This window comes from Adiantum capillus-veneris, chromosome 10, assembly GCF_014529385.1.
Source record: "Adiantum capillus-veneris isolate H3 chromosome 10, ASM1452938v2, whole genome shotgun sequence".
Lineage (NCBI taxonomy): Eukaryota > Viridiplantae > Streptophyta > Polypodiopsida > Polypodiales > Pteridaceae > Adiantum > Adiantum capillus-veneris.
Window position 1 is genome coordinate 160,517,918 of NC_140940.1, and position 24,266 is coordinate 160,542,183.

General features: G+C 47.1%; 1 protein-coding gene across 3 annotated transcripts in view; it reads left to right on the forward strand.

Annotated features, from left to right (window-relative positions):
* LOC147449963 (kinesin-like protein FLA10) overlaps nt 1-24,266 on the forward strand; it is a 117,896-nt gene that overhangs the window by 60,852 nt on the left and 32,778 nt on the right. For all 3 annotated transcript variants that reach the window (XR_015189489.1, XR_015189490.1, XM_086522307.1), the window contains exons 9-10: nt 14,178-14,227; nt 15,203-15,383. Coding sequence is in view for 1 of the 3 variants with exons in the window: in XM_086522307.1 (XP_086378433.1) it covers nt 14,178-14,227; nt 15,203-15,383 (231 nt within the window). In the remaining 2 variants the exon portion in view is untranslated. The remainder of the gene's footprint in view (nt 1-14,177; nt 14,228-15,202; nt 15,384-24,266) is intronic.

Sequence of the window (24,266 nt, forward strand, 5' to 3'; positions counted from 1 at the left end):
TCTGGGTGTAGTACAGGATGCATGGGCGGGTAGGGTGTGAGCAGTCCTCGTAAGATGGCTGCTGGATCTACAAAAGCCCGGAGGCATCTCTCCTCCAAAGATCTATAGTAGTGCTCTTGGATCTCTTGGATCTCGCTCTGGTGTAGGTGAGGCGCCCTGCGTCCATGGGTACGAGGGCGTCTGCGAGCTCGAACCTCCCCTACTGTAGAGTCACTCCTCTTTGGATGGTCGGAGGTGGTGGAGCTGCTATGGTCCTCTGAAAAAAGTGTGTGAGCTGTGTCTGCCGCTCATCTCTCCCGGCTGATGCTACCTGGAGGAGGGAGTCCCGATGCTGCTGTATCTCGAGGAGAAAGCGGCCGAACTGTCGCTGGTCTGTGGACTCAAAAATCTGATGTAGAGTGGGCTGATTTGCAAACAAGGTTGGGTATCTGCCTCTGATCTCCTCATGTGCTCTACATCTGCAAACATAGTGCTCCTCGCTCTCAATCTCTGCTGTGCAAAGTCTGCATATCCTCTCTGCTCTGGGGACATGTGTAGCTCGTCCTGTCTCAATCTCTAACTGGTGTGATGACACTCTAAGCTGTTCGATGGTGACCCGTGCTCTATGTGGCATGCAGATATCCATTTATCTCGGTCTCTGGATGAACCCATCTGCTAGGATAGTCAGGAAGTGATCTCTGTAGTACTGCCTCTTCGTGGGGAGAGGCTCTCTGGGTGTGATCCATGTCTCCCTAATGTAGAGCTGCCAGAGGTCCTATCTGAGAACACAATTCCTCTCAGTGTGTGAGGTATATATGAGGAGAGTCAGGATCATACTGAAAAGGAGGCAGGTGTGTGATGTCCAAACCATGGGATGTAAACCACTCTGTGACGTGTGAGTACCATGCTCTCACCCTCCTGATACAGCTGTATCGATGCCTCAAAAGCTCTATGGGTGAGTCTGTCTGGTGAGAGCTCTCGCATGCGTTGAATGAAACAGATCGTCTGAAAAAGGGCCTCTTCTAGCATCGGTGGTGTGGCTAGCTCTGCTCTGATGATGTCATGTGGTACTGAGGGTTTGCTATGAAGAAAACAAGAGATCATAATGATCTGTGGACGCTCTTTTTGTGTCCATAGAGGTGCTGAGAGTCCTGGTGCCCATACTGCCACGGCATACATCATGGCAGGTGTGACTAGAGTGTCAAAGAGCCACCCTTTGGTGCTGGGCTCTTGGAAGTGAGCCTGATGGCATCTGCGCTCTAGGGTGGCCAGCACTGCATATCCCCTTGTAATCCGGTCTCGGGTTGGCTGAGCCATGGAAAATCTGCCAGTGGTGCCCGTAAAAGTCACCCCCAAGTAAACATATGAGTCAACCACCTCGACCTGTCCGCTTGCTGCTTGCTGTAAGTACTGCTCTACTATGAACTGTCCTGGAGGTATGGAAGATCATGACCTTGGTCTTGCCAAGGTTCACTGTGAGCCCTCTGTGTGTACAGAAATCATCTAAGGCTCGTAGGTGGCTCTGTAATCCCTCCTGTGTCTCAGAAACAAGGATGATATCATTAGCATAGAGCATAATGTGGAGTGGTATACCTGCCAAGTTTGAGCCCGCCCCGCCTCCTCGTAGGATGTAATCTGAAATCTCGTCGATGTAGACCAAATAGAGTCGGGGAGAGAGGGCATCCTTGCTTCACACCGATGGTGCTAGCAATGGGATCCGATAGTCCACCAGGGCATCGCACTCTATCTGTGACCTGTGCATATAAAGAATAATGGCCCATATCATGTCAGAGGGTATCTGTAGCTCCTGAAGGCGCTGAAAGAGTCTGTCTCTAGGGATGGTGTCAAATGCCTTGGGGAAGTCCACAAAGTAGCAGTAGAGTCTCCTCTTCCGCGCCTTCGTTCCGTCTATCAGACAGCGAAGCACGAAAATGTGATCGGTAGTCGAGAAAGTGCGTCTGAAACCTGCCTGTCCTGGTGCTCGTATCCCTGATGCCTCTGCATGTGTGCTAAGCTCTGCCTCAAGAACTGCCTCGTATAGTTTGGCCAGTGTGTGGCCAATCATGATAGTCCTGTAGTTCCCTGGATCCAGGGTGTCGCCAGATTTGTGGATAGGCACAATGGTGTGCATAGTCCAGTCCTCTGGTAGTCCCTCAACCAATGCACGGTTGAAGAGACGTGCTATCAGGGGGGAGAGAGTGTCCGCTGCATAGATCAGGTGCTCGCTCTGTAGGCCGGGATGATCTGCTGAGCGGCCGTGTTGCAGGCGCCGAATGGCCCTCTCCACCTTAGTAGATGTAAAGAAAGTCGAAGTGGTAGGTCGAGGGTCGGATGGCTCTGGGATCAATGGCTGCCCAGGTCTCTAGTATAGGCGCTCGGCATAGTCATGCCAGGTTTGAGGGTCCTCTAGTGGGGTAGTAGGACGTGGCTCTTTGAGAATCCTCCATGCTGTGGCGCAGTCTGTACTCATGAGAAGGTGGTATAGCTCAAGCTCCTGCTATTCCTCGAAGGCCCGCCTTTTACGGCGTGTAATGGCCTTCATTTGTCTCCTAACCTCGCTCTCGGGGATCTCCTCCAAGGCTCGTTGAGCCTGTAGCTGTCTGTAGAGGTCTCTGCACTCCCTGTCATACCATCTGTTCTGGGGCATCGTCCCAGAGGGTGGGGGTCGGCCGCTGTGAGTGGTGTGTGGGAAGCAACTGAGGGCTGAAGTGTGAAGAACTGCGGAGGGCTGGCTAGTGAGTGTAGAGAGTGGTGTATCTGGATCGAGAGCATAGATCCCCTCATACACATGTGATGAATAGACTCTGGCAAGCTCATGTGTGAAATGTATGGTAGTGTGTGGCGTGGGTGTGGGTGGTGTGTGTGAAATGGGTGAGCCAGTGAAAGAGAGAGCAAGGTATGCGTGGTCAGCCCCAATAGGTAGTGGTGGGATGGTGAAGGATGTGAGCAGGTGAGCTCCCTCTCTGAGGCCGATGATGTAATCCACTATACTACCTCCACCAGATATCGATGGTGGTATGCAAGTCAAGCCTCCAGATGATGGCTATTGCGCCATCCCGTTATAGATAACGAGACGGTGCTGTGATCCCAAACGGAGTATGTGTCTCCCATATGGTGTGGGCGTGGTGGTATCTCCGGAGGTCCTCTCTGCCTCTGTGTTCTCCAGGGTGGAGAGTAGTTCTGGGTCATCGAAGTCGTAGATGTCACACTGTCTACTTTGTGTCCTGGCGATGAAATCCCCCATAAGGAAGACTTCCCCTAGTCTGCAGTACTCCATGATCCCCTCCCTGAGACACGTATATGGTGATTGTGTATCATCCTCCTCCTCTCCTACGTGCGTATGGGTCTCCTCTACCCCTGCTCCTTCTGTATGTGCAAACCTAGAACCGCTAGGCGCGAAGTAGCAAATGACAATGTATAGAGTGTGCTCCTCCGATAGCTCAATCCGTATCCACATGTAGCGTGCCTTTGGGTTGCGGGCTACTATCTGTATCCTGCTGTGAAGTGAGCGGTGATAGAGGATTGCTACCCTGCCAGATCCTCTAGAAGTGTTGTGCCGTGTGCACTTCCTATGTCGAGACTCCCATTGGTAATCCTGTACTCAAGGTAGGCCTCTCTCGGGACTCGCATGTGTCTCTGTGAGTAGAACAATGTCTCGGTCAGGCATCACCTCCTCTAGTCTCCTTGGATGTGTCCATAGAGAGCCATTGCAGTTCCAAACTGCCATGTGTATCTCCTCGTATAGTGTCCCATAGGCCGTGAGTCCCTATGCTATGGCCTTGCCATCAACGATGACTCGACTGTCTCGGTAGGAGGCCCGTTTCCCCTCTTTGCGTGCTCGTTGTACTCGAGGCCTGCATGCTCTCCTGTGTTCTACTTGCATCTTTGTGAGGTCATCATCAAGGTAAATGGGGGCCCCTGTGAGGCCTCGTAGAATGACCCTCTTGCGGATGAAGAGGGTACAGGCTTCTTCCGATGGAAATTGGAGGATGAGGGGCCTCTTTTTGGTTGGGTCTTTACCGGCTCTCCAAGCTTTGGTGAAGGGGGTTGGGTCTTCTATCTTGCACCCAAGTTTGGTACATAGGGTTTTTGCCATCTTTCTCGGGAGTGGAGTCTTTCCCTTCTTCCATGCCGGTGACTCGTATATTTAGGCGGCGGGCATGCCTCTTCTCCTCCTCTTCAAATGTGGTGTGTACAAGGGGGGCCTCTTCTTTGTGAGCATCCTCTTTGACTTCTTTTTTAAGGTTCTTCTTGACCACCTCCACCCACCCTTCCTTTGAGGCCTCGAGCTTGTCTTCCAAGTTTTTGGTGAGAGCTTTGGTGAGTTCTTCCTTGATGGCCTCTTTGGTTTCATTGTTTATTTCGCCTTCCTCGGGGGTGAGGGATGCGATTGAGGCATTGAGGATGGCCATTTGTTCTTGCATCTCCTTCTTCTCCTTTTTCCATCCTTCTTGGGCCTCCTTCCACATCGCGAGCTCCTTCCTTGTCTCCTCGTCTTTAATCTCTTTTTCTTTGACCCACTCCTCTTTCTCCTTATTCAAGGCTTCCACTTCCTTCTCGAGCTTGGAGAGACGGTTGATGATAGTGTTGATGGCGGAGTCCGTCATCTTCTTGTTCTCCTTGATTGATTCATTGAGCTTGTCGTCCATCTTGGTTAATTCCTCGGTTACTCCTCCTTTTGCCATCTTAGAGCTTTCTTGATTTGTTCGTTTGCCTTGCCTGACTTAAGTGTTGAGGAGAGTCATGTTGAAATGTAGTGATGTGATGTGAAATGTGTGTATGTGTGTGTGCAACATACGGATATGGGTAACGTGTGCTGAGAGAGAGAGAGAGAGAGAGAGAGAGAGAGAGAGAGAGAGAGAGAGAGAGAGAGAGAGAGAGAGAGAGAGAGAGAGAGAGAGAGAGAGAGAGAGAGAGAGAGAGAGAGAGAGAGAGAGAGAGAGAGAGAGAGAGAGAGAGAGAGAGAGAGAGAGAAATGAAATGTTATGTTACCGTCTTCAAAAGGCCATAGTGACCTATGAGACCAGAAAGTTACAAGGTGGTGGATCTGATACAAAGTCAGAGTAACAAACTAACCTAACAACAGTACAAAACAAAGATATATATTATGGGCTTCTAGATTGGTCGATGTGAGCTAAGCCGAAAACTAAGCAAAAATGGGCGGCTAGTTGGGATAGCTGAATCACAAAAGATCTAGCATCGATCGTTGGCGAATCTCATCAATTTCCTCCATGGTTAGTAGTCTGACCAGGCGTCGTGCATGCCTGGCCAGCGTGCTCTGAATCTTTTGACGTAGCCTCCGTCGATGCTGTGTAGTCCTTCGCAGTCGTGGGCGCCTGGATTTCCCCAGTTCAATCGCTCGGTCGATCAGTGTGCCTCTGGTGTGAGACGAGGGGAAGCTATGCTATGGGAGTGGCTCTTGTGGCTGTCCCGTGCTGCTCTTAAGAAGTCGGTAATCCGTCTTTGAGACTGGTTAGCCTCGCCATTCATCAGGCTCTCTCTGTGTCTGCGCAGCTCTAGCAAGAACAAACCCAGGCATCTTTGATCTTCGTATCCCATTACTCTAGAGAGTGGTCCAAAACCCTCTCTGAACAAGCCTCGTATCTCGTAGTAGACGGGGCAACCGCATGTATAATGTAGCTCTGTCTCAGGTTCCATGTCACACAAGGGGCATGTCCTGGCCTCTGCTGGTACTCTGATGTATCTCCCAGTTTCAATCCGCACACAGAGAGAGAGAGAGAGAGAGAGAGAGAGAGAGAGAGAGAGAGAGAGAGAGAGAGAGAGAGAGAGAGAGAGAGAGAGAGAGAGAGAGAGAGAGAGAGAGAGAGAGAGAGAGAGAGAGAGAGAGAGAGAGAGAGAGAGAATGAAATGAAATGTTATATTAACGTCTTCGAAAGGCCAAAATGACCTATGAGACCAAAAAGTTACAATTGGTGAATCTGATATCATGTTTGAGTACGGAAAATACAAAGTTACAAAGAACTAACACTAAAACACTCAGGAGAAAGGAAATAAATTTGAAGTTGATTCGGGATTGAGACGAGATACAAGGGGGGGGGGGGGGGGGGGTTGGTGGGTTGAGATGAAATCTCTTATCGGTTGTTGTCGGATCTCATCAACCTCCTCCATGGTCGGTACTCTGGTTGGGCGTCTTGCATGTCGAGCTAGAGTGATCTGTATCTTTTTTTGCAGCCTTCATTGGTGGTGGGAGGACCCCCCCGAGGTCGTGGGCATCTTGATCTGCCTAGTGTAGTAGCTGGGTCAAGCAGCATACCTCTGGTATGGGTGGTCTCTGAGATCTGCTCTAGTGACTGCTGCTCTGGCTCTCCCCTGGCTGGGTTGTAAAGAAATTTGTGACGCTATCTTTCCCCTAATGTCCTTAGCAAGCTCTCCCTAAGTCTACGCAGCTCTAGCAGGAACAATACGAGGCATCTCTGATCCTTGTATCTCATATCTTGATCTGCCTAGTGTAGTGGCTGGGTCAAGCAGCGTACCTCTGGTATGGGTGGTCTCTGAGATCTGCTGTAGTGACTGCTGCTCTGGCTCTCCCCTGGCTGGTGTAAAGAAATTTGTGACTCTGTCTTTCCCCTAATGTCCTTAGCAAGCTCTCCCTAAGTTTGCACAGCTCTAGCAGGAACAATCCGAGGCATCTATGATCCTTGTATCTCATGACTCTAGAAAAAGGTCAGAAACCTTCTCTGAATAGGCAGTGGAAGCGGCCGCGTATCTCATAGTACGCCAGGCAATGACATGTGTAGTGCAGCTGTGTCTTTGGCTCTAAGTTACATAGGTGACATATCCTGGCTCCTGCTGGCACCGCTCGAAATCGGCTAGTCTCGATCTAGAGCTGATGTGAGGATGTGCGTATTTGCTCAATAGCGCATCTTATCCCATGTGAGAAGTGCGTATCCATGTATGCAGGCCTAGTCACAAAGCCGTCCTTCGTGAGTTGGAGAAGATGCTCTTTGTAGAAGGCCATCTTCGTGCCCAACTCATGTGTCGGCTGTATCCATGTGCTCCTGGTATCTAGCTGAATCAGATCCTGGCGTATGAGTCTGGTGATCTCTATCCGTGTATGAGATAGGGAGGGTGCATCCAGGGAGTATTGAAACGGAGGCAATCTATCCATGTTGAAACCATGCGACTAAAACCATGCTGTCATCTGTCCATACCAACATGAACATGCTGTATCGCCTTGTAGAGATTGATCTGGTCAATGCCTCCACTACGAGGGGGGGTGCGGGGGGGGGGGGGGGGGGGGGCTAGCTCGGCTCGGATAATCTCATGCGGCACTGAGGCCTTAGCCCGAATCATCCGAGCGATCATAGAGACCAGAGGTCTCTTCGTCCATCTCCATCCATCTGTGTTGCCAGATCTCTCATGGTGGTCTACTGAGGGTCCCCATACCTGAACTCCATAGAGCATAGCTGGAGTCACTAGAGTGTCAGAAAGCCAGAGCTTTGTTTGCGGTTCTTGAAATTGCACCTGCGAACACATCCTCTCCAGTCCTCCCAAAGTTGCATATGCTCTCGTCAGTCTAGTCTCTCATGCTCTCCTTAGTGAAAACACCGGTCCACCGAAAACTACCCCGAGATAAGTATATGCATCTATGTATTCCACAGTCTCCCGGCCATACGTAAATGTGGGTGCCAACCTCCTGACCCATTGTGGTGTGGTGTTGAACACCATAACCTTGGTTTGTCCTAGGTTGACAGGCAATCCACTATCACGAGCAAATGTATGCAAAGCATCCAAATGACGTTGCATCCCCTGTGGAGAGTCTGAAATCAACACAATATCATCAACATATAGTAACAACGGAATCCATTGCCTGGCTAGCTGACCCCCTGTCTCCCTAACGCTTACTAGTGCGAAAACTCATCCACATACATCCCAAAGAGAGTCGGGGATAGGAGGCATCCTTGCTTTACTTCAATAGTGGAGTGGACCATGTCAGACATTCCCTCAGTGGTGTGTACCTGCCCCATCACTGTCCTGTATAGAGCCAGAATACCCCATACCAGCTCTGTAGGCACACCCATGTCTTGTAGTCTGCGTATAAGTCTGGCTCTCGGCACTGTGTCAAAAGCTTTGTGGAAATCCACAAAGGTACAATAGATCCTCTTGCCATGGTGTCTACCTTCCTCAATAATAGCTCTGAGTGTCAGAATCTGGTTAAGAGTGGAGAAACCTCTCCTGAAACCTGCTTGCCCTGGTGCTCTTATGCCCTCTCGCTCTGCCCATCTACTCAGCTCCTGGTCAAGAACGGATGCATACAGCCTAGCTAATGTGTGACCAACCAACCATGATGGTGCGATAATTCCGGGAATCATGGGATCTCCTGACTTGAAGATAGGCACAATCGTAGACATACTCCAAGTCTGAGGGAAGCCTTCATATATGGCTCGATTAAACATCATAGCCAGGAGCTCTGCAAGCATATCTTTGGCATGGGTGAAGTGCTCTGCTACCAGACCATCATGATCATGTGCTCTCCTTGTCTTCATCCTGTCAATGGCTTTCCTTACCCTCTCGCAATAAAGAAAGAACATGTCTCCCTGCATGTCTCTAGTGGGTCCGGTAGAGGTGGTTGCCTTGATGCTGTGTAGAGAGATGTGGCATATTCCCCCCATGTCTCAGTGGAGGCGACCGTTGGTGGTGGTGAATGCTCGTGAAATAGCCTCCATGCTTCGCGAAAGTCCTGACTTATAAATAGCTGATACAAATCCCGCTCTAGCCGAGATAGATAAGCCCTTTTCTTTCGTCGCACTAGGCGGCGAAAGATAATCCATGACTGTCTATGTGTGGTTATTCCCATGAGCACTATTCCCTCTGTAATTTGATCCTCTTCTCTCTACACTCCTCATCATACCAGCTGTTCGTGGGCATGCTCCCAGATCGTCTCCGTGTAGGCTGGCTGTGGGGGTATGCCTCTGATGCTGCATCATGGAGCGTCTCTGTCAGTATCTGAGTGAGTTCATCTAGTGGCCGTCCTGGCTCCTAGGTGCATAGCTGCCTGTATATCTCACCCATATACACAGAATTCGTCTCCCTCATGAAGGTATAGCGAGTGTGTGTGGGGACCTCTCCTAATGGAGTTGTGCTCATCTGAAAGGCCAGGGTGAAAGACAAGATAGCATAATCAACTGCTACTCCAACTGGCCTAGTGCCCACCATGAAGTCCTGATAGAATGGAATGAGACCTGGCAAGTATCTGTTCGTGTGTTGCTATTGATTTCTGGCTTGGAGTGTTCAAGCCTGTAACAAATGCTGTCATGGTCTCTCCTCTTAGCTTGCCAGGGCCCTTCTTACTCTCTTTAGGAGACCCAAGCTTTGACTATTTACAGTTCGTCATGTGGCCAATTGTATCCGGTTCTTACAGTTTCCAGATTATCGCCTTTCAGCCTTCTTTGTATTTAAGGATGTACTTGCCTCACAATCGGCACCATTTGGGCGTTCTGAAGGATTTTTCAAGTGATAGAAATCACCCTCTTTCTTTGCAACAGAGAGAGAGAAATGTTATGAAATGTTATATTAACGTCTTCAAAAGGCCAAAATGACCTATGAGACGAAAAAAGTTACAACTGGTGAATCTGATATCATGTCTGAGTACGAAACTAAAAGAACTAAACTAACTAAGAACTAAACACTAGAACACTGAGAAAGGAAATAAATCTGAAGCCGATTCGGGATTGAGACGAGATATAGGGGGGAGGGGTTGGTGGGTTCAGATGAAGTCCCTCATCGGTCGCTGTCATATCTCATCAACCTCCTCCATGGTCAGTACTCTAGTTGGGCGTCTTGCATGTCGAGCTAGAGTGATCTGTATCTTCTGTTGCAACCTTCGTTGATGGTAAGAGACCCCCGAGGTCGTGGGCGTCTGGATTTGCCTAGCTCAGTGGCTCGATCAAGCAGCGTACCTCTGGTATGGGTGGGCTCTAAGATCTGCTGTATTGACTGCTCCTTTGGCTCTCCCCTGGCCGGTGTAAAGAAATCTGTGATCCATCTCTGAGACTGTCTTTCCACTGATGTCCTCAGCAAGCTCTCGCTAAGTCTGCACAACTCTAGTAGGAACAATCCAAGACACCTCTGATCCTTGTATCTCATGACTCTAGAAAAAGGTCCGAAGCCTTCTCTGAACAAGCAGTGGAAGCGGCCGCGTATCTCATAGTACGTCGGGCAATGACATGTGTAGTGTAGCTTTGTCTCTGGCTCTAAGTTACATAGGTGACATATCCTGGCCCTGCCGGCACCCCTCAAAATCGGCCAGTCTCGATCTGGAGCTGATGTGAGGATGTGCGTATCTGCCCAATAGCGCACCTTATCCCATGAGATAAGTGCGTATCCATGTATGCAGGCCGAGTCACAAAACCGTCCTCCGTGAGTTGGAGAAGATGCTCTCTGTAGAAGGCCATCTTCGTGCCCCACTCCTGTGTCGGCTGTATCCATGTGCTCTTGGTATCTAGCTGAATCAGATCCTGGCGTATGAGTTTGGTGATCTCTGTCCGTGTGAGAGATAGGGAGGGTGCATCCGGGGAGTATTGAAACGGAGGCAATCTATCCATGTTGAAACCATGCGACTGAAACCATGCTGTCATCTGTCCATACCAACATGAACATGTTGTATTGCCTTGTAGAGCTAGTTGTCGAGATGACTCCAGGGCGAGCCGAGCGTATCTATCCCTGGGGAGATCCCATAGATCGTGCATAAAGGATACTGATCTAGTCAATGCCTCCACCAGGAGGGGATGGGCGGCTAGCTCGGCTCGGATAATCTCATGCGGCACTGAGGCCTTAGCCCGGATCATCCGAGCGATCATAGAGACCAGAGGCCTCTCCGTACATCTCCATCCATTTGTGTTGCCAGATCTCCCATGGTGGTCTACTGAGGGTCCCCATACCTGAACTCCATAGAGCATAGCTGGAGTAGAGTGTCACAAAGCCAGAGCTTTGTTCGCGGTTCTTGAAACTGAACCTACGAACACATCCTCTCCAGTCCTCCCAAAGCTGGATATGCTCTCGTCAGTCTGGTCTCTGATGCGCTTCGTAGTGAAAGCACCGGTCCAACGAAGACTACCCCCAGATAAGTATACGCATCTGTGTACTCCTTTGTCTCCTGGCCATACGTAAAAATGGGCACTGACCTCCTGACCCACTGTGGTGCGGTGTTGAACACGATAACCTTGGTTTTCCCCAGGTTGATAGACAATCCATTATCACGAGCAAATGCATGCAAAGCATCCAAATGACGTTGCATCCCCTCTGGAGAGTCGGAAATCAGCACAATATCATCAGCATATAGTAACAATGGAATCCATTTTCCTGCTAGCTGAGCCCCCCTGTCTCCCTGACGCTCTACATAGTCCGAAACTCATCCACATACATTCCAAAAAGAGTCGGGGATAGGGGGCATCCCTGCTTTACTCCAATAGTGGAGAGGACCATGTCAGACATTCCCTCAGTGGTGCGCACCCACCCCATCACTGGCCTGTAGAGAGCCAAAATCCCCCATATAGCTCTGTAAGCACACCCATGTCTTGTATTCTGCGTATAAGTCTGGCTTTCGGCACTGTGTCAAAAGCTTTGCGGAAATCCACAAAGCTACAATAGATTCTCTTGCCATGGTGTCTACCCTCCTCAATAATAGCTCTGAGTGTCAGAATCTGGTAAAGAGTGGAGAAACCTCTCCTGAAACCTGCTTGCCCTGGTGCTCTTCTGCCTTCTTGTTCTTCCCATCTACTCAGTTCCTGCTCAAGAATGGATGCATATAGCCTAGCTAATGTGTGACCAACCATGATGGCGCGGTGATTCCTGGGAATCATGGGATCCCCTGAATTGAAAATAGGCACAATCGTGGCCATACTCCAAGTCTCAGGGAAGCCTTCATACATGGCTCGATTAAACATCATAGCCAGGAGCTCTGCAAGCATATCTTTGGCATGGATGCAGTGCTCTGCTACCAGCCCATCATGATCATGTGCTCTCCTTGTCTTCATCCTGTCAATGGCTTTCCTTACCCTCTCGGCAGTAAAAAAAGAACAGGTCTCCGGGCCTGTCTCTAGTGGGTCCGGCAGAGGTGGTTGTCCTGAAGCTGTGTAGAGAGATGTGGCATATTCCCCCCATGCCTCAGTGGAGGTGACCGCTGGTGGTGGTGAATGTTTGTGGAATAGCCTCCATGCTTCGCCTGAGTCCTGACCTATAAATAGCTGATACAGATCCTGCTCTAGCTGGGATAAATAAGCCCTTTTCTTTCGTCGCACTAGGCGGCGAAAGATAATCCGTGACTGTCTATGTGTGGTAATCCCCATGAGCACTTCCCTCTGTAATTTGATCCTCATCTCTCTACACTCATCGTACCAACTGTTCTTGGGCATGCTCCCAGATCGTCTCCGTGTAGGCTGGCTGTGGGGGTATGCTTCTGATGCTGCATCATGGAGTGTCTGTCAGTATCTGAGTGAGTTCATCTAGTGGCCGTCCTGGCTCCTGGGTGCAAAGTTTCCTATATATCTCATCCATATACACAGAGTCCGTCTCCCTAATGAAGGTATACCGGATGTGTGTGGGGGCCTCTCTTAATGGAGTTGTGCTGAGCTGAAACGTCAGGGTGAAGGACAAGATAGTATGATCAACTGCTACTCCAACTGGCCGAGTGCCCACCATGAAGTCCTGAAAGAATGGAATGAGACCTGGCTGGGCCATGACATAATCGACTGTGCTGGCACTATGTCGGTGTGGAAAGCAAGTAAAACCTCCGGCTGTCGAAAATCTTTGTAGGCCATTCAAAATGGCCAATCTATGTGCTGTTCCCATATCTATCAAGTATCTACCATACTCAGTGTATTCCTCATCTTGTGATAATCTGGATAGACCCATCTCTGTAGCATCCAACTCCCTAAGCATCTCCTCGGAAGTATCATGAAATATTGTCTGGTGGTGGGCAGTCCTAGCATTGAAATCCTCTAGTATGATAATGTCACCGTCCTTAGAAAACTCCCATATGTCATTATCCAAAATAGCAAAGGGGATTGTTTTCTAGGTGATGCATATACTGATGTACTAGGAGGAAAGTAACAGATAGCAACGTAGAGGTATCTGCCCGTCTCTGCCTTGAGCCTCACCCACATGTACCTAGCATGCTCATCGTTGCGCGCTATATATATATCAGTGGCTGCAACTCCTCCCTGAATAGAACTACCACTCCCCCTGAGCCTCGTCCTCGATGCTCTGATTGGCTTGCCGGCTCTAGCCCAAAAAAGTAAAAAAGTAAAAAGTAAAAACTCGATGCTCCGATCTGGTCTCCTGTCTGCAGGCTGTCTCCCATCTATATCCACTCACCTGTGGCATGGATTGCCCAGGGGCTTGATGCGTCTCAGAGTAGATGATGATGTCTCTCCCTGTGAAGCTATCCTCAAAGGCCCCTATATCAAGACGAAGTGATCCGTTACAATTCCAGGTTGCCATCTTTAGTGTGGTCCCATAGGTCTCGCACCGTCATGCGGGACGTCGCTCCCATATCACCACCTTTCCATCCCTGTAAAAAGAAATCTTCTCCTTTTCCCTTGCTGCTCTAATTTCCGGCATTACTTCTTGCATATGAGCAATCTGCGAGGGGGTGAGGTCATCTCCAAGAAAGATGCCAGTCTTTTTTAGGATCGGTCTCTTCTTCAGGAAGTCCTTCACTTCCATGGAGGGGAAGCGGAGAATGAGTGCCCTTTCCTTCGAGGTTTCTCCGTTGCTCCCGCTTTTCTTAGTGCCAGAGAGAGAAAATGAAATGAAATGTTATATTAACGTCTTCAAAAGGCCAAAGTGACCTGTGAGACCAGAAAGTTACAATGCGGTGTATCTGATACAAAGTCAAATTAGCAAAATAAATTAAACTAGGATAACAAAATATAAGTACTGCGGAATCCTAAACTAAGCTGATAGGTGTGAAGGTGAAAGGTGTGAAATGTGTGAACTAAGCAGTACAATGTGTAGACAATATGGGAGGGAAGTAGAGATCCATCTTCATCTGCACACAGACAGAGAGAGAGAGAGAGAGAGAGAGAGAGAGAGAGAGAGAGAGAGAGAGAGAGAGAGAGAGAGAGAGAGAGAGAGAGAGAGAGAGAGAGAGAGAGAGAGAGAGAGAGAGAGCTGAGCTGAGCTCTGCCACTGATTCCTGAGGTTAACAAATAATGTTTGCATGACTCAAACTGCAGGTCATCTCAGCGTTAGCAGAAGGAAAAAAAGGAGATCTTGTGCCATACAGGTGCGTCTTGGAAGTTTGGAAACTCACTCTGCTTTTTATAGATGCAAACTGGCATGTTAATCCATTGAAACAATTTTTGCCGTCAAGGACAAGATTTGCTTGCACCCTGGCTGCATTATCGGTGGTCGTAGTGAACCGAGTCAAACTTGCAATTGATATAATTGATAGGAAATTACCAAAATATGCCTGTATTTCATGTAATACTTCAAGAATTCCTCATATCAAATTTGCATAGGTTGATAAAATTTTCACATAGGATGTTCTATCTGATGATTAAGATCTGCGTTGTAAGTGCTTTAGACAAAAAATTGCATCAATGAGCTCATAGACTGGCATTTGTGCCCATGAATAATGAATTATCTTGTCCAACAAATTTGGGGAATCTCGCATGTTATTGAAGCTTGAACCACCGCCTATTGAGAAGGCAATAAAATGGCGTCAAATTCCTGATTTAAACTTCCTATGTTCTCCTTTTTTAAACTCAGTTGAAGAAGCTTGTTGCTTCTTTGTAAAGGCAGTTCTTCCTGTAAGCTTAGGCAAGGACTTTTTATCTAGTTTTGATAGTAATAGAGCTCCCTTTTACCTGGCCTGCCCATTTTTTTTCTGGGTTAAAAAATGGGTTCTTTTTCTACATTTTCTTTTTCTGTTATTGCTCTTTGTTTACACACTTTATCTGCTGTAAATTTATGCATTCTGCCATGTAGGTAAGAGGTAGAGGATAGTTTTCCAATGGTTTGGCTTAATAGAGCTGTGTATTTCCTCATGGCTAGTGTAACTTGAAAAAGGTGCCATGGTCAAAAGTTTAAAAGTTAACTAATGTTTTTATGATTTAGCTTTGTTCAAATGTCTGTTTGGAAAGAGTTTCTCCTTTCTTTTTGTCTACATACTAAGAAAATTAAAGTTTTGCGATAACATAAATTGTATCAAGCCATTGCTTGCATTATATTCTTAAGAATGCCAATTTGAATGGACCAGGGAAAGTATGTTGACAAAGCTTCTAATGGAGACACTTGGTGGAAACAGTCTATCATTGATGATTGCTTGTATATCTCCTGCATCTTCTGTTGTTGAAGAAACATTGAGCACCTTATATTATGCTACTTGTACAAAGACTATCGTAAATGCACCATCTATCAATATCGATGAAAGGGACAAGGTATTTGAAATACAAATATTAATTAGCCCTATCTTCTACAAAAGGCCATGCCAGTTTGTTCTTCAGTTTCAGAACATTGTTTTTGATTGTTTGAAAAGCTACAGATATAGACAAGCCTTCCAAACATGGCAATGTGGCTAGGCATACCTACCAAGTTCTAGGGTTGCAAATAATGCCTTTGCCTCTTTTCTTCACTCATGGGGGCTTTTGGAGAAGTAAATTTTTTCAAATTGCTAAAGGCAGATAATTTTCAGCAAGAGAGGCTGCATGGTTGTCGACTTGCCCCTGGCACGATCACTGTGTAAGTGTATGAAACAAACACACATCGTTGTGTGCTGTATTTTGGTTTACTATGTCAAATGGTGAGCTTGATGGATCAGGAACAGATTGCTCGCTGTTCATGAAGGTGGCTCTTGTGCTGTCAAGCCCGTGAGGCACAACAGGGAGCCAATGCCCTTGGCTGTGCTTCTAGGTATGTGTTCCTGTTATGCATGCGGGCATTGTGATGAGGATATGCTGTCAGGATAGGAGGCTAAAGCTTCAAGGGAAAGAGCTTCTCAAGTTAGAGGAAGTTAAGATAGCACATGATCAAGTGCAACTCATCCTCGGATAAAGCATCTATAAGCGGTGAATCTCAAGAGATCCCACATAGAAATTTGTGGGAATGACATGACACAAACTATCATGCACACCTTCAGAGTAACCTGTAGGTCTCCCCCATGTATACTTTGATCAGTCTCTATACAGAAATGGTATCTCGGATATCAAGAAGTTATGTATTGAGTTCGATCAATAGTGTACTTGCGAAAGATATGTAAGCATGATCAGCTGCGCCACCAATGAGATAAGTGGTATATGAGCTAGTACATAATCCACAGTGCAAAAGCTAAGGGCATGTCCATCATGGAAGCAACTTGCAAAGAGAGGATATCTGCAAGGCCATTAAATATGGCAAGTCCATGAAGAGTGTCCAACTGAAGAAGATACCTCCCATACTTGGTTACTTTCCCTGTATCCTCAAGAAGTCTGCTCCATGTCCATCTCTTCTAGGTCAAGCCCATGTAGAATTTCCTCCGACGTGTCCAAGAAAGATGACCGATAACAACCTGTCCTAGCATTGAATTCTCCGAGTAAGATGACATCTCTCTCTCGAGAACTCCCAAATATTCTCTTTTAAGATCATGTATGGGGATTCTCTCTTAGGTGAGTCAACAAACTTGGATATACTAGGAAGAAAGTAGCATTTAGCGATTTACAATGCTCTACAGCCCTTTGTCCGCACTGTAACCCACACTACTTGTATCATAGAGCGCAGTTGAAACTGGCCTGTAGACTCGCTAGAGGGCGGTAGTCTTTAGCTTTCACCCAATCTATACGTCTTAACTTTATTGTACTTTATGACACAAAGGAACTTGAAGAAGAAACCTGTGACTTGAATTCAACACTTCAAAACAATTCACGACTTGGCAGCTAGAGTGCCCCCAAGTAGACAGCGACACCCTGTAATGGCTTTGTGTGTCAGGATATGGTCAAGGGTAGAAAAACCTCTCCTGAACGCTGCCTGCCCGGCTGCACGTATCCCCTCCTTCTCTGCCCATCTACTCAGCTGCTGCTCAAGAATGGATGCGTACAACCGTGCAAATGTGTCTCCAATCATGATCGTGCGATAATTCCGAGGCTCCATATGGTCTCCCGACTTGAAGATAGGTACAACAGTAGATAGGCTCCATATATCAGGCAAGTCCTCACACATGGCACAGTTGAACATAAGTGCTAGAAGCTCTGCTATTAGATGTTTGGTATGCATGAAATGATCAGCCACTAAGCCATCATGATCATATGCTCTCCGAATCCTCATCTTGTCAATGGCCGTCTTCACCATCTCATTGGTGAAAAAAGCACATGTGTGTGGGCTTGGATCACGGGGTTGGGAAGGGGCGGCTGTCCAGGAATTGTGTACAAACATGATGCGTATTGGCCCCAGGCCTCTGCTGCTGCCTCATGTAATGTCTGTGTCAGTATAGTAGTAAGCTCCTCTAGAGGTCACCCTGGCTCAATGCAGAGGTGTCTGTAAATCCCATCTATGTATACAGAGTCCGTCTCCCGCGTGAAGGTGTAGCGAGTAGGGGCTGCCGCTTGTGGCCTGTGTGCTTACTAAACTAGAAAGAGATGGTCATCGACACAAGGGCATGATCCAGTGCCACACCAACAGGTGTGGGCCCAACCATGAGATCGTGGATGTGCCATGACATAGCCCACTATGCTGGCTCCTTGTCTATGTGGAAAGCATGTAAAACCTACTACATCAAAAAATCTCTGTAGGCCATTCAAGCTGGCCAGTCCATGTGCAGTCCCCATGTCTATCAAGTGTTGTCCATACTCAGTATGTTCCATTTCTCGTGATAGTCTCGACAGGCCCATCTCTACAACATCCAGCTCTCTCAGTATCTCCTTTGAAGTATCATAAAATACTGTCTGGTGATGGGCAGTGTGTAACAAACTTTCTTTTTTCCGAGAACAGTGTGTAACAAACTTAGACACCCCAAGTCAAGATTCTGTCCCAACACAGCATAGATGTACTTCAAAACACTTCACAAAATCTAGAGAGAGTCAACATAGCCCGGCGTAGTTCCGTGCCAAGAGTGCTCGCACTCAGACTCTGCGTCCAGATGCCTTGCAGAGTGAGCCCCCCTTGGGTTCATTATAAAGGTTACAAAGGATGCTAAAAGTAGAGGCCCAAAAGCATTAAACTTCAAAAGTAAATTCTCCCAAAAACTAGCGCTGCCAAAAGCAGCCAGCAAAAATCGCTGTACAGTCAGCGTAAAACACGAAGATCCGTACGCACTGCCACATCAGCAGCCAGTCAACGCTTTTTTTGGCAGTCTTACAGAGTCAGCGTGAATTACGGGATTCCGTACAACTACCATGTCAATGTGAATTGTGGGCGTCTGTACTGTCAGCCACGTCATTACGTCCGTACTGTGTATGACCGAGCATTGCCACGTCATCAATTTGTGACATACCCCCCTCTTGAAAGAATTGTAATCTCCCTCGATTACGCGTGTAAAATAGACAGAGCCATAAACTGTCTTTGTAGACACTGACTGTTAGTACCAACGCACTAGACATGACACAACTAGCACTTGTACAAAACGACAGTCACATCACAAGACATGTCACAAGCTGGGCACCACGTGCCAATAGAAAAGAACAGACTGAACAAACTGTTAGCACTTTAATAACAACTGAACTGAGAGAGAGAGAGAGAGACGACATGCGACACGGTTTGGCGGAATTCCGCCCCAGAGAGTACTGGCCCCAAACCTTGGCGCCCCTTTCGGTATTTCTTTATATTGCATCAACATAGCACAAGCCGATACTTCAGACTCTGCACCTTCTCAAGGAAGCATGCCAGAGAATGAGCCCTTAGTGCATATTTAAAGGCCCTTGGCCCATGAAAAGCAGTTTACATGAAAAGCCTTCAAACTCAAAAGCTTCTGGTCCAAAAGCAATGCCAAAAAGCTACCAACGTCAATCATGGAATTCCGTACAACTGCCACATCAGCACTGTCAGCGCGTTTTATGGAAATCTGCCACGTCAGCATTATCAGCGTGAAACGTGGGAGTCCGTACAGTTCTGCCACGTCATCATGTCAGCGTAATTTCCGGATTTGTGTGTGTGTGTGGGTCCTGCTTTATTTTAATCCTTTGTGTTACTTGGGGCCCCATCGGACGGAGTCCCCATAAGTTGGTAGGACTTCTTCTTCTGTTACTTGTTCTTCTTAGGGTTTAGGCCCCTCGATCGACATCTGTAAGTTGGCCCCATTCTTGAGGGCTTTGACACGTCAGCAGTTTGTGACGTCTCCTCTTCTTGAAAGAGAGTAATCGTCCGCGATTACAACATATCTGCAAAACAACTCTACTTAGCTAAAAAATTTCCGAGGGACATTTCGAGGGACAATGAGTTTGCTCTTTTTGTTAAGGAGTTAGCGTCTCCTTTCAGCTCTTTTGATCAAGGAGTTGGCTTCTCCTTTTGTCCAGATCGGAACTCTTGATATTCTGGCGTAGTAAAATTAGCCATCAGACCCAGAACGCACTTATCTTCCACGGGTGTCTTGATGGACTAAATTAACATACCCAGGCAATCTCATCCAATTAGGAATATTCAATGGTTGGCACGTCACAATGCACACAAATGATGACTTATGCATGTTACAAGACATAGAAACATAAAGTCGTCGATGAACACTCCTCTCGCATAACCTAACAAGGTCTGGGCCGGGAGATATTCAACGACTCCCTCATCACTCCTCCCGCATAACCTAAAAAGGTCCGGGCCGAGAGATATAGAGGCCTTTTACAACCAAACGCCCCCCAGACTGCACCTTGCGTCGTTTGGAGGTGTTGAGAGGAACCACTGCTCAGACTTCTTAATACTCCTCCCGCATAACCATCCAGGTCCGGGCCGGGAGTCCCAACAACACTTTTCAATCATTCAATACTCCCCAGGCAAATAACCACAAGGGTCCGGGCCATGAGAATGAACAAGCATTCTCAAACATCATTTCTCACTACTCCACCCGAGAGTAAAAATCACCAATCATTAAAATCGGTACTAAAACCAGAGTCAAACAATTCAAATCGGCACCAAGACAAGTTCAAAACAGATACAATCCATTTCAAACAAATTCCAAACAAATTTTCAAACACTACTTTCTAGCTATAAAGAAAAACAAGTAGAGAGTTCATTCGAGGTTTTGTTCGGACAACCGAACTTTGAGGACGACTGGCTTGTCCTGCTGCATCATGGTGATGGTTCGGTTTCGAACCTAGAGAGTCGCATCATTCTTGTCGTGCCAAGGCATGCCCAAGAGAACGTCGCAATTGCCCAACTTCATGATGTGGAAATCAGCTTTTCCATGATAATCTTGAATAGTCACTAGAAGAACACCAATGAGTGGTACCACTTTCTAAGTTTGCCCCGTGGCTAGCTCAGCTTCAAGTTCTCCACCCTCTGCAGATAATCAAAGTGCATCTGCTTTAAGAATTCTGGATGGATGAAGTCCTCTGTAGCTCCGGGATCAAAGAAAATAAGGGCTTTGAATCCATTCATATGCTCGACATAATTCATTTGTACTCTCAAGGCATATGCCATAAATATCAGGAACTAGTTCAATAGCTGGTCTAGCTCTCTTAGCAGGACTTGGGTTCTGTCGATCGTTGGTGCGGGCATCGCCTCCTCTGGTCTATCAGTGCGTTTGGGACAACTAGAATGATTATGCCTTGTTTGAAAGCATCCAAAGCATCGGCCTTCTTGTAGTAAGGTGTCTCGTTGTTGAGTGGTCAAACGAGGCCTTTGCGGTTGATTTTCATGAGACTCTCGAAAATTTGTTCATTGTTGCCGAGAGTTGTGGTTAGTGGCCGGAGATTCTTCTGTGGTAAACTCTAGCTTTCCCTTCATCAATTTGTAGCTCACTGCGGCATGGTCCATAAGTTCTTGCATGGTAGAGACTTGCTTCGATAGACAATATTCCTGCAATGGTGATGGTAGTACAATGGTGTATCGCTCACATTGGGCCTCCAAGGGAACAAATCTAAAGGACACCGAAAGGTACACGTTGAGAAACCTTTGGTTATATCCGTCTGTGGTTTCGGTGGCAAGCATTATCAAGTTGCCCCACTCTGCCAAAATCCGTACTTCAAACATAGAAGTCATGTCACTACGTGCAAAAACTGTCTTGAAAGCTTGCCAGGTCCTTGGAGCATGCGGTGGTGTCGCGATTGAACTCCACCATTGCATAGCATTCTCTTTAAGAAATCCCGCTACTCGAGAAATCTTGGATTCTTCTGTATAGTTTCCCAAAGCATAGATGTTGTCGGATTGCTGTAGAAACTACAATGCTTTCTTGCGATCTTTCACCCCGGAAAAAGTGAAAAATTTGAGTGTCGTGCCGCCATCTTTGAGATCTTTGGGTTGGTTAGGCGCATAACCCGGGTATGGATGACAAGGGTATCTATATGGGCTCCAACCATTGTAGCCTGGTGGTGGTCGAGGTGGGGGCAATGGCGGTGGCAAAGGCGGTTGCATTGGATCAGGGTCAGATGGATGCACCATATTCCTGAAAACTCCCCCAATCGAAAAAGACGGTTGAGAAGGTTGCTAGTTGGAACCTCTCGTACTTTTTGATGGCACCACCTAAGGCTTTAGAGGGGGTAACATGTATTCAAAAATTGTTGAAAACTCTGCAGCATCGCAAGATTCTATTGAGAATCTCGCGAAAGAATGTCGTGGAGTTCGTTGAGCAGAAACTGTAAATATTTGCCCTATAAGACAGAGCGATGAAGATGGGAGCGCGCGCGATGCGCGATGAAGTAAGGGTGGGAGTGGCTAATAAGTAAGGGTACTCTGTCTGCTGTTTTGTAGGACCGGTATGCTTTTAGAAAAACACACGCCTGATGCTTTGATACCACTGTCACAAGACGGGCACCACGTGTTAATAGAAAAGAACAGACTGAACAGACTTTTAGCACTTTAATAACAAGTGAACTGAGAGAGAGACAACACGCGACACGGAGTGGCGGAATTCCACCCCAGAGAGTATTGGCCCCAAACCTTGGCGTCCCTTTCGGTATTTCTTTATATTGCATCAACACACTACAAGCCGGTACTCTAGACTCTGCACCTTCTCCAGGAAGCATGCCAGAGAATGAGCCCTTAACACATATTTAAAGGCCCTTGGCCCATGAAAAGCAGTTTACATGAAAAGCCTTCAAACTCAAAAGCTTCTTGTCCAAAAGCAATGCCAAAAAGCTGCCAGCGTAAATCACAGAATTCCATGTAGTTGCTACGTCAGAACTGTCAGCACGTTTTGCAAAAATCTGCCACGTCAGCATTGTCAGCGTGAAACGCGAAAATCCGTACAATTCTACCACTTCATCATGTCAACGCAATTTCCGGATATGTGTGTGTCTGGGTCCTGCTTTATTTTAATCCCTTATGTCACTTGGGGTCCCATCGGACGGGGTCCCCATAAGTTGGTAGGACTTTTTCTTCTGTTACTTGTTCTTGTTAGGATTTAGGCCCCTCGGCCGACATCTGTAAGTTGGCCCCATTCTTCAGGGCTTTGACACGTCAGCATTTTGTGACAAGATATCACTCAACATCACAGGACATTACATGACAAACCATAGAAAAATTCATTCCAAATCTTAGACCATGATTGCCAGCAATGTATTTAGTAATCACATCTAGATCTAGTTTGGACCTCATTGATGCCCGATTAACCAATCCTTATTGCGATCATGTCTATAGAGATTTATGAGACCGAAATGCTGCAATTATTTCGTTTTTTAGTCCCTACATTCAAACACGTGAAGTCAGTGACTACAGATCAATCATATTCAGTTTTGCGAATTCCGTTTCATAAAGTCATACAACAGAATATTGGTTAGCCCATTAGTATCCCTGAAACCCAAAGGGGACATCAGTGACCTTATTCAAAATCGAGGTAATCTGTTGACAAAGGAGCGGAGTGACTCCCCTCTTGTACCCGCAGCACCAAATTTACCCTTGCTAAGTTCGGGGTTCTATTAGACTAGACTATGCTAAACCGAATGCTAGGTCCTCCTCCTCCATCCACTTCGCATCCAATGCCGGATAGTTCTTGAATTTTACCAAGAACCGCCGAATCACTTTACCTTTCATCTTTCTTTCCTTGTGCGCCAAAATCTGTTCTGGAACGAGTATCTCCTCGCTTTCTTCCACGTTGGGTTGCTCATCAGGCTTCCCATCAAACTGGCACATCACCTTTAAAAGGTTTCAAGAGACTCACATGGAATGCATTGTGAATCTTCCAAGTATCGGGCAGCTTGAGTCGAAAGGAGACATCATTTATCTTTTCTTTAATCTGGAAAGGGTCATAATACCTCATGCTAAGCTTTGGATAAAGCCGCTCCTTTCCCTTCCGTTTCCTTAGGCGTGCCTTCTCGAAACGTAAGAGCACCCAATCGTCTTCCTTTAATTTCAAATCTCGTCGATAACGATCTATTGCCTTCTTATGTCGTTCTTGAGATTTCTCTAAAGCCTCCCGGAGCTTGGCAACAGCAGTGTCCAAGTCGCTCGTGTACTAGTCGGCTTCAAAAATCTTGTCTTTAGTACTGAGAAAGGGTAAAACCTTCGGAGCACCTTCAATTATCTCAAATGGTGCCTTCCCTGTCGAAGAGTGGACCGTGTTGTTGTAGGCAAATTCCACCAAAGGCATTTTTTTTCCCATTGAGTCTTCTGATCAGAGATGTAAGACTTCAATAAATTCAGAACAACTGAATTTGCAATCTCAAATTGCCCATCTGTCTGCGGGTGGAATGATGACAAGAAGTGCAACCGTGTGCCAATGTACCTAAATAAATAGCCCTCCAAAACAAACTCGTGAATCGGGGATCTTTGTCGGAGATGTTGTCTCAGGCATGCCATGTAATCGAAACATCTACGCAATGAACAGTCTCGCTAAATGGTCCGGCTTGACTGTTTTCTTCACCGGAATGAAGTGAGCTTGCTTGCTAAATCTGTCAATGACAGTCCAAATGCCATCATGTCCACTTTGTGTCTTCAGGATATCAAAGATGAAATCCATTGCAATACTTTCCCAAGGGCGGGTTGGAATGGGTAAAGACTGTAGTAATCCCTGTGCCTTATGCCTGTCAAACTTGACCTTCTGGCATGCTAAACCACTACGAACAAAGTTGTCCACATCTTTCTTGAGTCTTGGCCAAAAGAAATAACGCTCCACACCTTTCAAAGTTGTGACATTGCTGCGGTGACCGGTAAAAGGTGGACAACGGCACTCAGTCAAAACCTTTTCCCTCAACTGTTGTGTGACACACAAC